Source organism: Mus musculus, chromosome 9 (genome assembly GCF_000001635.26).
Source record: "Mus musculus strain C57BL/6J chromosome 9, GRCm38.p6 C57BL/6J".
Taxonomy (NCBI): domain Eukaryota; kingdom Metazoa; phylum Chordata; class Mammalia; order Rodentia; family Muridae; genus Mus; species Mus musculus.
Genome location: NC_000075.6, coordinates 65,383,644 through 65,396,612, shown reverse-complemented (window position 1 = coordinate 65,396,612; position 12,969 = coordinate 65,383,644). Strand labels below are relative to the sequence as shown.

The 12,969-nt window shown below is 49.8% G+C and overlaps 1 protein-coding gene across 1 annotated transcript; it reads left to right on the top strand.

Annotated features, from left to right (window-relative positions):
• The first annotated feature begins 4,960 nt into the window (after window positions 1–4,960).
• Window positions 4,961–7,929, top strand: Kbtbd13 (kelch repeat and BTB (POZ) domain containing 13). The gene has a single exon (NM_028974.1). It carries the CDS (start codon window positions 4,961–4,963, stop codon window positions 6,335–6,337), a length of 1,377 nt encoding a protein of 458 aa, NP_083250.1. The 3' UTR covers window positions 6,338–7,929.
• Window positions 7,930–12,969: the final 5,040 nt, after the last annotated feature.

The following is a 12,969-nucleotide window of genomic DNA, read 5'->3' as shown; positions in this document are numbered from 1 at the left end:
GCTGGCTAAAGTCCTGTGCAGACTTTCCAGATGGGGCCCATGAGGAGAAAACTTGTCTCATTGCAGGAGCGCTGCAAAGGTCAAGGGGGAGCCAGCACAGGTCCAGCAGATGAGAGGTTTTACCACTTCTGAGTTTGTGTGACGTAGGAGAGTTGCTTAGAGTCTGTCTTGGGCTGGGGCTCAGTTCACTCGAAGCCCTGGAATCAGTCCCCACCCAGCACCAAGTAAACCCTAGTGCCTGATGGTACAGGTCTCTAAGTCCAGCTGGTGTGAGTTGGAGGCAGGAGGATCAGAAGTTTAAGTTCATTCTCTCTTACGAGATCAGGAGAACGGGAGGAGCCTACACTATGTCAGAGCCTGTCTCAAAACGAAAAGGTTCGCTCAAGAGAGGTTATTCTGTTCGGGCAAGTAGCTCAACTCTTCTTGTCTAGCCCCCTCAATCAAAGCTCTTATAGAGGACTTCAGACACTCAAAACGTGGAGGTTGCGTTGTTGGGCCCAGCAATGGGCATGCGGCCAGTGTTCAGTAGATGTGCAAAGTAGGTAAGGGATGAACAGGTGAGGAGTGTAGGACTTGTAAGTCTTTCCTGGTGCCAAGATACCCACAAGCAATTGCACATAAAGCTAAGCTGTTGGGAACTCTGTGGCATCTTCTCCTGGGTCACAGCACAACATGCCTTCTATTGTTGCTCTGTGGTGCTTCACAATATCAAAACCTAGTAGAACCTTAGAAGTCATTGGCAAATCCCACTCCACAGTAGTGGAACTGAGGACTGGAGAGGCTGTGTAGCTTTGGCAAATTGGTGGCCACAGAGCATTGAAGGCCCAGGTAAGCATCCTTTTCCCAACTCCAGGAGCTGCAAGGTACTCCCTGCCCCGTGTACTGTCTTCACTACAGCTGGAAAGAGGCTCCACCATCAGACCATAGGGTGTTTTCTCCCAAGACAAGAGTTATGTCTGTCTCCTCCCATCAGGCAGTGCTCTTCTGGGACAGAATCTGGATTTCCCGTGGCTCACTAGGGATTCCAATAGGTTGGGGTTCAGGATTCCACTGAACAGACCCTGCTAGAGAGGTGACTGAGCAGTTACGTATTGTTCTTTTAAAAGAAGATTCAGTTTTGGTTCCCATCACCCACCTAGTGGCTCACAACCATCTGTAACACCAGTCCCAGGGAATTTGACACCTGGCCTCTGCAGGCACCAGGCATTCATATGGTACACATACATACATTCAGGCAAAATATTCATACACATAAAAATTAAATAAATAGGGCTAGAGAGATGGCTCAGTGGTTAAGAGCACTGACTGCTCTTCCAGAAGTCCTGAGTTCAAATCCCAGCAACCACATGGTGGTTCACAACCATCTGTAATGGGATCTGATGCCTTCTTCTGGTGTCTGAAGACAGCTACAGTGTACTCATACATAAAATAAATAAAATCTTTTTTAAAATTAAATAAATACATCTTTTTAAAAAAAGATGTATTTATTTATTATATATAAGTACATTTATTATATGTAAGTACAGTTACAGTGTACTCATACATAAAATAAATAAAATCTTTTTAAAAATTAAATAAATACATCTTTTTTTTAAAAAGATGTATTTATTTATTATATGTAAGTACATTGTAGCTGTCTTCAGTCACACCAGAAGAGGGCATCAGATCTCATTACAGATGGTTGTGAGCCACCATGTGGTTGCTGGGATTTGAACTCAGGACCTCCTGAAGAGCAGTCAGTGCTCTTAACCACTGAGCCATCTCTTCAGCCACTAAATATATCTTTTAAACATTTTTTAATTTAAAAAAAAAAAAGGAGGGGTGGTAAAGACCCTACTGGGTGCTGACCATGTAGCTGCAGATACGAATAAGGCTTAGGTCTGTGCTCCTCCAAGGCTCAGAGCCTGATGCCTGCCTGCCTTTTGTCCCTACCCCCATCTCTCTCAGTGTGGGGAGTGCAAACTGGAGAGGGGGGTTTGTTAGAGGTCAGACAAGGATCAGGCAGGGCCTGGGAACTCTGTGGGCTGCCCTCAGCCAAGACGGTTCCTTGTCCTCTCCATCTCCCAGAGGGCCACTCAGGATCTGGGAGGAGGAAACTCCCAGCTCTACACACCACCAGCTGGGGCCCTGAGGGTAGGACCAAAGGGCAAAGCCTCACTCAGCTCAGATGCAGAACCATGATCTCTACCCTATGTGGACCCCTCCCCATCATCAGGCTGTGGAAGGTGGAAACAGGGTGTGTGCATGAGCCTCCACCCACTCAAGAGGTCTTGACTTGGGAGGTTATGGATTGGAGAATAAGCGTCAGTCTAGAAGGGTTTTGTGATTTTTGCCTCCTGCTCTTAGTAGAAGCCGATGGTGGTTCTATTTGGCTCTGCCTGTCTTCTGCTAGGTGTCAGAAACAGGCTAGCTGATGGCAGCTATGCAGCAGCCCTGGCCTGACAATCTGCTTTCTCTAGCCCCTCTCCCTTCTGAGGCAAGGCTAGGCAGGTAGAGAGATGATGCCAGTCTAGAGGGGGAATAGCCTATAGGGCCAGTAGACAGTTCAGTCAAGTCCCACACTGAGGAAAAGCCCCCTTCATCTGGACGCCTCCCAGACACTCTGCCTGTCACTAAGGCCTAACAAGGATACAGGTAAAGAGCTGACACTGCAATGTCCACTTGTCCCCAAGAAAGGGTTGTCATACCTATTGCCTGGAACATTCTGGGCCTTTCCAGCCAATGTCTGGTCTCAGGGAAGGAGAGACACTGGCAGAGGGCCTGGGATAGTACCCACGGGATTTCTGCCCACCCCACCCCCATCTCCTTCCCCTCTTCCTGCCTGGTCCCTGGGGCAGAGCATCTGAGATATTTCTGGCAGTGTCCTCCAGGCCTCCGGCTTCCCAGGCTCACACAAGTGGTCCCCACACCCCAGGCCTGTTTTGATGGGGTGAACTAGAGTGTGCCTTAAGGGAAGCACATTTGCTGTGGGTCTGCAGATTTATCTGTGGGGTCTATGTCTGTGTCCTAACAGGGAAGAGGAGTCTCTTACCCTCCTCCTGCTGCCTTTTTGGTAATGCATAGCTGTTCCACCACCATCCCCAAACCAGGAGCCAGATGAACACTTCCCACACAGATACACCATCCTATCAAAGCCTGGTCCCCAGAGTGAAGTGGAAGGAGAAGGCAGTCATCAAACTCCTTTTCATCTGACATCTTGGGACCGAGTATTAGATGGTCAACCAGGAAAGCTGTGGACAGTTGGAAAAGTACCAGGGCTGCAGGAGAGCCTGGGGCTGTCTGTCCCAAGCTGCAAGATCTTGGGCAAGATCTCTTTCTCACACTTTTCACCAGGTCTTCTTGGGAATTCGTGAACCTGGGGTTCCTTTCACTGCCCTGAATTCTGTCCAGGAGGGACCAGGGCAGCACGGTTAAGGCACATACACAAACTGGCTGCATTCTGGCCCCAAGTCTGCCACCTGCTGGTCGTGGGCTAAACCCTTTCTTAGTTTAGCCTCTTTATCTAGCAAATGGGGGTGTTAGCAGCATCTAGTTCAGGGCTGTGTGGTGTGGCTCAGCAAGCAAACTTCTTGTTTAGCATGCACCACGTAAACTGGGCATAGTGGCACATGAACTTGGGAGATGGAAGTTGGAGGCTCATCCTTACTGCACAGCAAATTTGAAGCCAGCCTAGGATATATCAGACATGATCTAGAGAAGAAATCCAGCTCACAGTGTTGCTGTGAAGTAAGTGGAGATTGTCTATTCACCAAGGATATTGGGCAGAGGGCCAGAGTAACTACTCATGAATGTCGCAAGGGTTAGGAGTCAAAGTACGTATCACCCACAGTGGCAGCCACAGAGGGGTCAGGCAAGTGAAAACCAACACTAGCTTCCCATTTCCATTCCAAGAGAGGGGCAACTTCCACCTCTAGGGCTCACTGGATGCTCTGTTACATGAAAGGAAAGGGCTCAAAAAGAGGTTGAGATGGAACTGCGGAGACCACTCAACATTAAGAGCAAACCCTTGCTCTTCATCCAGAGGACAGGACTTTATTCCCATAATTTCTTTTCTTTTTTCTTTTCCATTCCCATAATTCCATTTCCAAGGGATCTGAAATCGTCTTCCAGTATTCAAGCCCAGGGCATGTCTGTGATGCATTTACATACATGCAGGCAAAATGGGAGTGGGGTATAGATTGGGCTATCCAGCAAGCATAAGCATAGACATATCTGAGATTCCTAGGCTGCCCATTTATTTTGGTCCTCTTTGGTCTCTCCCTTCAACCTGCCTTCCCCACTCCTTTGAGCTGATGAACGCTTGTCCTCATCGGAAAGACCTTAGCCAAGTCATATAAACTCTCCAGGCCTCATCCAGAACCCTTATGGCATTTGTCCTAATACTGTGTGTAGATGTTTCTATTTGCCCTATTTTAAAGGCGAGGAAACAGAGCCAAGGAGGTACATGTGTTGTATATACAGCTTAGTACAGTGTCAGTTAAATACGATATCTTTAAAAGCAGGCCTGGTAAGGCCCACAACACAGTGGGAATTCATTCTTTAAAAAAAAAAAAAAGTTATCTGTGTCTCTGTGGAGGTGGGATGAACGCCAGTGAATACAGCGGTCAGAGTCCTCTTTGTGAAGGGGGTTTCCTCCTTCCACCTTTATGTAGGTTCTAGGTTGAACCCAAGCCAACCAGGCTTCTAGACAAGAACCTGTTGAACATCTCTTCGGCCCTGTCACTAGTCTCTTAACGGAACTGAATGACCACACAGGTGTCCAGATGCCCTCTGGGCTCGGAGGCTATCCAAGCCTGCGGGCCACATCACATGAGCAGATCCTATCTTTAGCCAGGAAGGTATTTATAACCCCCAGGGAAGTTTTTTTTTCCCCTCCCCGCCCCGGGGTAGCCCCAGAGTCAGTGGCCCCTGGCAAATCTAGGCCCCCCAGCGGCAGCAGCCTCCACCCCTCTGGCTCATCATGCCCCCAGGCCCCGAGGTCCCAGTGCAGGTGTGGGTGGACGGTCAACTCTTCCAGGCGGAGCAGTCGCTGCTGGTGGAGCACTGCGGCTTCTTCCGCGGGCTTTTCCGCTCTGGCATGCGGGAGGCGCGCGCCGCGGAGGTGCGCCTGGGCGCGCTGAGCGCCTCCGGCTTCCGCACGGCGCTGCGGGTGCTGCGCGGAGAGCGGCCGGCGCTGGCGGCCGAGGACGAGTTGCTGCAGGCGGTGGAGTGCGCCGCGTTCCTGCAGGCGCCCGCGCTCGCGCGCTTCCTGGAGCACAGCGTCACGTCGGACAACTGCTCGCTTTTGTGCGACGCGGCCGCCGCCTTCGGCCTGCGCGACGTGCTCCACAGCGCTGCGCTCTTCATCCGCGACGGGTCGCACGAGCTGGTGGCACAACTGGAGCTGCCCGAGGCCCGAGCCTACGTGGCGGCGCTGCGACCCAGCACCTACGTGGCGGTGAGCACGCACACGCCCACACCGGGCTTCCTAGAGGATGCGTCGCGCACCATGTGCTTCCTGGACGAGGAAGAGGACGCATGGCGCACGCTGGCCGCGCTGCCCCTGGAGGCCAGCACACTGCTGGCGGGTGTGGCCACCCTGGGCAACAAGCTCTACATCGTGGGTGGCGTGTGTGGTGCCAGCAAGGAAGTAGTGGAGCTAGGCTTCTGTTACGACCCAGAGGGTGGCACCTGGTGCGAATTCCCCAGCCCTCACCAACCGCGCTATGATATGGCGCTGGCTGGCTTCGAAGGCCGCCTCTATGCCATTGGTGGCGAATTCCAGAGGACACCCATGAGCTCCGTGGAGTGCTATGATCCCGCCACAGGTTGCTGGAGCTTCGTGGCGGACTTGCCACAGCCGGCTACAGGGGTTCCCTGTGCCCAGGCACGTGGCCGCCTCTTCGTGTGCCTGTGGAGGCCGGCAGACATCACTGCCGTTGTCGAGTATGTGGTGCAAATGGACAAGTGGCTGCCAGTGGCTGAACTGTGTCGTTCACAGAGCTACGGTCACTTTATGGTGGCCCATCGCGATAGTCTCTATGTAGTACGAAATGGACCTTCCGATGATTTCCTGCACTGTGCCATCGATTGCCTCAACCTGGTCACAGGCCAGTGGACATCGCTACCTGGCCAATTTGTCAACAGCAAGGGAGCACTCTTCACGTCTGTAGTGCGTGGGGACACCGTTTATACTGTCAACCGTGTATCCACGTTGGTCTATGCCATTGAAGATGGCACCTGGCGGCTGCTCAGGGAAAAGGCTGGCTTTCCTCGGCCTGGCTCTTTACAGACCTTTCTTCTGCGGCTGCCTCCTGGCACTACTGGACCTGTGGCCACCGCACTGCCAGAGTTGTGAGCTTGGAATGACTTCAGAAGATAACACAAGTCTCCATGAACCTTGGCGGTGTCCTCATGAGCCTTGACTGTGTGATTGGGGAGCTCTTGGGAACTCCTTTTTCCCTATTAAGACACTCAGGTTTGCTTTCTGGTGGTGCGGGTGTCCACGAAGCCCTGAGCAACACAGGTGCTTGGGTCCTTAAATCTCTTGGGCTCTGTTGGGAGCTGGTGGGTCACAATCTCAGGGAAAAGGGTGGGGTTACAATTTGAGCAATCCGGACTTGTAGGCGAATACAAGTCTAGCTATAGCTACTATAGCTAGAAGTGGGTTAAGTGATGTTAAACCAATCTGCTAATTAGCAGGCACAAAATGTCAATACAACATTGGCCTGTAGTTGTCAGCTGTGGCACAGAGAAGCTTGAAGACAATACCAGCTTTCTTAACACAAAGGTCAGGATGAGAAAACAGGTCTACACATAATTTGCCTCCACCCACAAGCTGACAGCACCATGCTGATTTTAAAAAGCAAACAACGCACCGTGCAGTAAGAAGAATACTGAAGCAGTCAGCCTGGAAGAACAGCTTCGGATCACAGAGTCTGAGTGTTTCAGGAGCAGAGAGGGGGAAGACTGGACAAGACAGGATCTTGGTAAGCTCCAGCCTTTTTAAGCTGAACAGCGGAAGATGGAGGCATTTCGCCAGTGAGGCTGGACTAAATTATAGCAAAAGAAACTCAGCTGAGCCTGAAGCAAGAAGGTGGGAGGGAGCAAGGGTTCCCTACAGTAGCTTTAAGGACTGGAATGGAAAGGGAGTACCCGGGTGTAAATCCTTGACCTATCTTTTTTGTAATCACTGTAACTGTAGACTGTTAATCTCCTGACTTCAGGTTACTTAAGGTGGATGGAGCCTAGCCCTGCTGACCTCTCAGGGCATTTCTTCATAGATATGCCACAGGCTCCACCTCTCTTGTAATCTCTGCTGTGGCCATTCCCTGAGCCTACAGTGCTATCCCTCTTCCTCTCTGTCAGTTCCATACCCACCTCCTCTCTGCAGGCTTGCCTGAGCCAGCTCCTGTTTTCCTGACTTGGCTGCCAGCATTGCTCATTGATCTCTGTGTTGGATATGCAGCCATACCTGTTTGCAGATAGAAGGCGTAGGGGTCCAATACTTTTAACTGAGCCAGGCACCCCCTTGCCTGCGGAATGAAATGAAGTCTTACAAGAACCACTAGTTAGGGGTCTGCTACTGACTGACAGGTGCTGTTAAACAGCTCTCATCTTAAAAGCAATACCCAGACCCAGCTTCTGTTACAGATGCCTGCTTCAGCCCTACAGCCTGGCCATATCCCAGGTAAATGTCTCTCAATGGTCCGGTATAGTCTCTATCCTCCAGGACTCAAGGCTCATAGAAAACCCTGGCTTCAGAAGTCGAGAATACAGCCTTGGCATGGTACTCCCTGAGCATGGAGCCTTGTGTTGGGCCGTCGATTGCTACCTCTTCCCTGATGTGTATCCCAAACTTGAAATAAGTTGCCTTTGGGAGTGTGGAATTGTCTAGCCTTTTAGTCTAGTCTGATGAATCACAACAATAAACTCTGACATTTGTATCCTATGGACTCTAGGCAAACAGTTTTTGCATTCATTTCTTCAGCCCGGCCCCAAAGTGATAGGGACCCACTGGGCTCCTTTGACTCTAATTCCAGGTGATGGAACATTTTCCCCAGCAGCCGGAGCACTGCCTCTTTGATCATGCATGCCTCCTGACCAATACTGAACACATGTCATGTATAGCAGTAAGGTCTGTCAGCTCAGGGGCTCGTTCTCAACTCAGTGAACTCTAGGTTTGTTCTGATGGGCCTGCCGGACTGGCTCTCTACACTTTGACTGTTGCTCATGGAGAGCGGCACCTTCTCTCAGAAGTGTCTTTATGTATAGTAATGATTATTCGATGTTCATGCATTTTCCCCTAAGTTGACTTATTTAAGTGTTGGAGAATTTTAAGCAAGAGCTAGGTGTGGTGGTATATACCTTTAATCCCAGCAGTCAGGAGATAGGGGAAGGTAGAGCTCTACATAGCAAGTTCCTGGACAGCCATGGCTACATAGATACTGCCTCAAAAATAAAAATAAAATTTTTTAAGCAAAACTGGGGAGATAGCCCAGTTGGTAAAGTGCTTGCTTTGCAAATAGAAGGCCCTAAATTTGTCTCAAGAGCCTATGTTAAAATATATATATATATATATATATATATATATATATATATATATATAAACAAAGAAAGGTAATGAGGGGGACTGTAGATAGCTCACCTGGTAAAAATCTTTGCCTTGGAAGCACAGGGACTTGAGTTAACCCCCCCAGCATCTACCTTAAAAATCTGGATGTAGAACCGTAGGCTTGCAATTCCAGCTCTGGCGAGGCAGAGATGTTGGAAGTACCCAGAGCTCCCTAGCCAGCCAGCCTTGCCTAGATGGAGAGTTCCGGGCCAAGGAGAGACCCCTTCTCAGGAAGAAAAATAAAAGGAATACAGATGAGAAATAACAACAGTCTCCTGGCCTACAAGCAAGTGCATGTGCACACTGGAATGTGTGTAAGCACACTTAAGCCCACATGCACACAAACTCTCTTGCACACATATGTGCACAGGTATACTGTGGTGGTTTGAATCAGAGTGGGCCTCATAGGCTCATATATTTGAATGTTTAGCCATCAGCGAGTGCCCTTGTTGAAATGGGTGTAGCCCTTGGAATGGGTGTTGGAGGAAGTATGTTGCTTGGGGTTGGCTTTGAGGTTTCAAAAGCCCAAGCCAGGCCCATTGGCTCTCTCTCCTCCTGCTGCCTGCAGATCCAGGTATAGAACTTCCAGCTAGTTCCCACTGTGTGCCACCCTGCTCCCACCATAATAATGGATTAAACCTTTAAAACTGTAAGCCAGCCCCAGTAAAATGCTTTCTTTTGAAGGAGTTGTCATAGTCATGGTGTCTCTTCACAACAATAGAGCACTGACTAACACATATACACACACACACCAAAATGTGGTTCTCTGAAAGAGCAGTATGTTCTCTTCTGAGTTCTTTCTCTTTCTCTCCAGTCACTGTTTGTTTTCCTCTATAGCGTTTAACATCATCTTCTCTGCTATATTTTCACCTATTATTTTTTTTCTCCCTGCTAAAATGTGAACTCTATGAGAGCAGGTATCTTAACCCATGCTGCTAGGGTTTGAGCCCAGGGCTTTGAGCATGCTAAACTAGCACCTTACCCCTGGGCTATGTTCCCAGCTCCAGGGTAGAAACTTTTGTTTATGTTATTCACTGGTGCATCACTAGTACCAGGAACAGGGTCTACAATGTAGCAAAGATGTATACCATCTGTTAGATGAATGGGGCGGATTTAATGATGTCTTCTAATAGAACAACTAGATGAGTCAATAGACCAATAGAAAAGACCCTGGGAGAGGTACGGAGCAAGCCTCGGACTTCAGAGGAGTTTCTGGTAGGGCAGTGAGGATTGAGGGGAGTTGTAAAGGCAGAGAAGACTTCAGGAGGCAAGGATGAGCTGTACACGGGGAGGAGTGGGATCTGAGAACAGCAGCCGCACTTCTCTTCCTCCCCAGAAGGGGAAGAGGCTGTGGTTGGAAAGGCTAATCACCAGTGAAGGATTGCTCCTCTTGGCGGTGGAGTACACAAAGAACCAGTCTGTTTATTTTCCTCTGGCCCCAAGCAGCTGGGCCCCTTTTTCATCCTAATTGCTTTATTCAAGTTGCTGTCATTCCTCAGGAGCAGCAGCAAATTAACTGCACTGCTGTAAGATCCAGCTGTTGGGAGACAAGCTACCTCTGAGCGTGGGGACAGGACCCCAAGGGGAAGTCTTATCCCAGCACTGTCCAGTGCTGTCTCGGTAGTCAGGAAGCATGAAAACATAGACCCCTGGCTCTGGTATCTCAGCAGCTAAGAAACATAAGGGGAGTTGAGGAGAATCCAGTCCTTAAAGGGTTTTTTTTCCCTGTAAGCACAAGGACCTGACTTTGCTTTCTACTTCTTACATTCCTAGAACCTACATAAGCAAGAGGATTGGAAGTTCAAGACCAGCCTAGGCTACATAGTGGGTTTGAGGCCAACCTGACACCAAAAACCAAAACAACAACAAAAGCCAATCAAAGTACCATGGGCTTGTAATCCAAGTGCGGAGAAAGCAAAAGTAATTAAGTCTCTAGGGCTCCCTGTCAGCCAGCCTTACTTAACTGGGAAGCCACAGGTGCCAGTGAGAGACCAGTGAAAAACCAAGGCACTATAAGAGAGGATTTCATGCGGCTCACTCTAGGGCAGGCCTGCTTGTCTGCCAGCCAGCTGGTGTTAGAGTCAAATGTTGGCTCCAACTGGCTTGTTGTTTGTTTATTTAAGTGACAAGGTCTCATGTTATAGTCTTAACTGACCTGGAACTCTCTGTATGAACCAGTCTGTCCTTCCACTCAATTATATCTAGATGCATCTGCTTCCAGAGGGCTTGGATTAAAGGTAAGGTGTGTTTGTGTTTGTGTGTGTGTGTGTGTGTGTGTGTGTGTGTGTGTGTGTGTGTGTGTGTGGTGTGTGTAGGTAGGGTGTGTGTGTGTGTATGTGTGTGGTGTGTGTGTATGTATGTGTGTGTGGTGTATTTTTTAAACATTTTAGTTTAGTTTTATTTTATTTGTGTAAGTGTTTTACCTGCATGTGTATCTGTGCATCATGTGTGAGCCCGATGCCCAGAAAGAGCAGGAGAGAGTGTCAGATCCCCTGGAAGTGGAACTACAGATGGCTGTGAGCTGCGTATGTGGATGCTGGGAATTGAACCCAGGTCTTCTGGAAGAGCAGTCGGTGCTCTTAACTAATGAGCCATCTCACCAAAACTACCTGGATTTTTTTTAAAAGATCTATTTTTATTTGTGTGTGTGTGCACCCTGCTGGCTGGGTATTTATTTATTTATTTAGAAACAGGGTTTCCTATAGCCCAGGCTGGCCTTGAACTTGTTATGAAGCCAAGACTGACCTTGAATTTCTGTATTTCTTATCCTCCACTTGTACTGGAGTTGAGATTGCAGTGTGTCTTCCAACTCTGTACTTATTGAGATGAGATCTTATGTTGTCCAGGCTGGCCTTGGACCTTCCAGACTCAGGGTCCTGCAGCCTCGGCCTCAGCATACACCCCCAGCCCAGCTCTAACGTGGTTTCAGTCTGAAGCAGGGATGGAGGTGAGAATGAGCTGAAGGCTTATGCCGCCGCCGTCATCCTGCAGGCTGGGCCAAGCACCCAGGCTGTGAGCCCACAGATGAGGCCCAAGGGTGCAGCCTGGAGAACTTGGGTTCTGTTTTTCAAGAAACAGGAGCTGCAGCTTGTTTCTAAGGCTATGAATGTGACAAGCAGAGATGTGTGAAAACCCTTGAGACCCCTGTGGCTCACTTGGCTCCTGTGACTTGGGTGCTTCCTCAGAGGGGGCTCGGTTGGTGGAGGGAGTGTGAGTCAAGGACTCTCTCTCCAGCTCCCTCCTCCAGCAGTTTTACCTCAGCTTTCTTCCCCCATTGCTCTGGACAACAGCCCCTGTCAGGTGGCTATTTCCAGGTAGTCCTTTCTGGCTTCAGGTTGGGGTACTGACCTGTATGTGTAGGTAGGTATAGGGGTGCAGAGAATGCCCCCTCACTGCTGTGGATTGTCCCTTCACCCTTCATAAACAGCCTCTGTCAGTAGGTTTCTTCTAACGACCCAGTTTGAGTAAGCCATTTCTCTGGCGAGAGCCTGCTGGCTGGCTGAGTGCCTGTCCCCTCTGGCCCTCTGCAATCCAGGCACCAGTCACCCGGCAGTTAAATTCAGGCACAGTAAAGCATGTTGGTAAGTGTCCATCTCAAAGCTTGGCCTGATCTCACAGTGACTGGAACCAGAGAGATGCCTTCTGGGTAGGGGTGGTGTTTCCATGACCAGAAGCTGGAGCCTCCCCAAGCCACTTTGAGGGGAAACCATAATCTTTAGTACCCCTATGTGGCAAGGCTGGGAATGGGAACAAGACAACGTGAGAGCCATGCCTGCTAGGTAAGGGATCGAGCAGGCCCACAGCTCTAGCCTCAAGGTTAGGCCTGGCCCTCTCCTCCTGGCTAGGTCTGAAGGTAGCCAAGTTTAACTATGGACTCCTTCAGGGTCTCCAGGAAGAGATCAGGAGGCTCATACTGTGGCCTAGGAAGTGCCGTCCAGGATAACCGTTTTGCTGTGCATTTGTGATGGGGTCAGGGAGAGAGCTGTGTGCAGGCCCACAGGGAGGAGAGCAAGCTGGGTGGTGGGATGCTCCAGCTGCCAACACAGACTTTCTGGATTTAAATCTGTTTCCAGGGCCTCCTGACTGTGTGCTCTTGGCCAGCTGTTTAGCCTCAGAACATCAGGTGGGCATGTGGTAGTGGGTACAGTAACAATGCCTAAACTCAAGGACTGTAAGGAACACAGAAAGAAGGTCAGACCAGCAGTGCCTGGCTCATGTCAATAAGTAAGAAAGCTCTCAACCTCAAGAAAGGGCTGTGGGTTATTTTAGCAGTAGCAAGCAGCTGGGCTGGCTGTAAGTGGGAAAGGCAGTCACTGACTGTGGCAAGAGTGGAAGCCACAAAGAGGGGCTCTTGGCCTGGGAGGCATCTACCATCA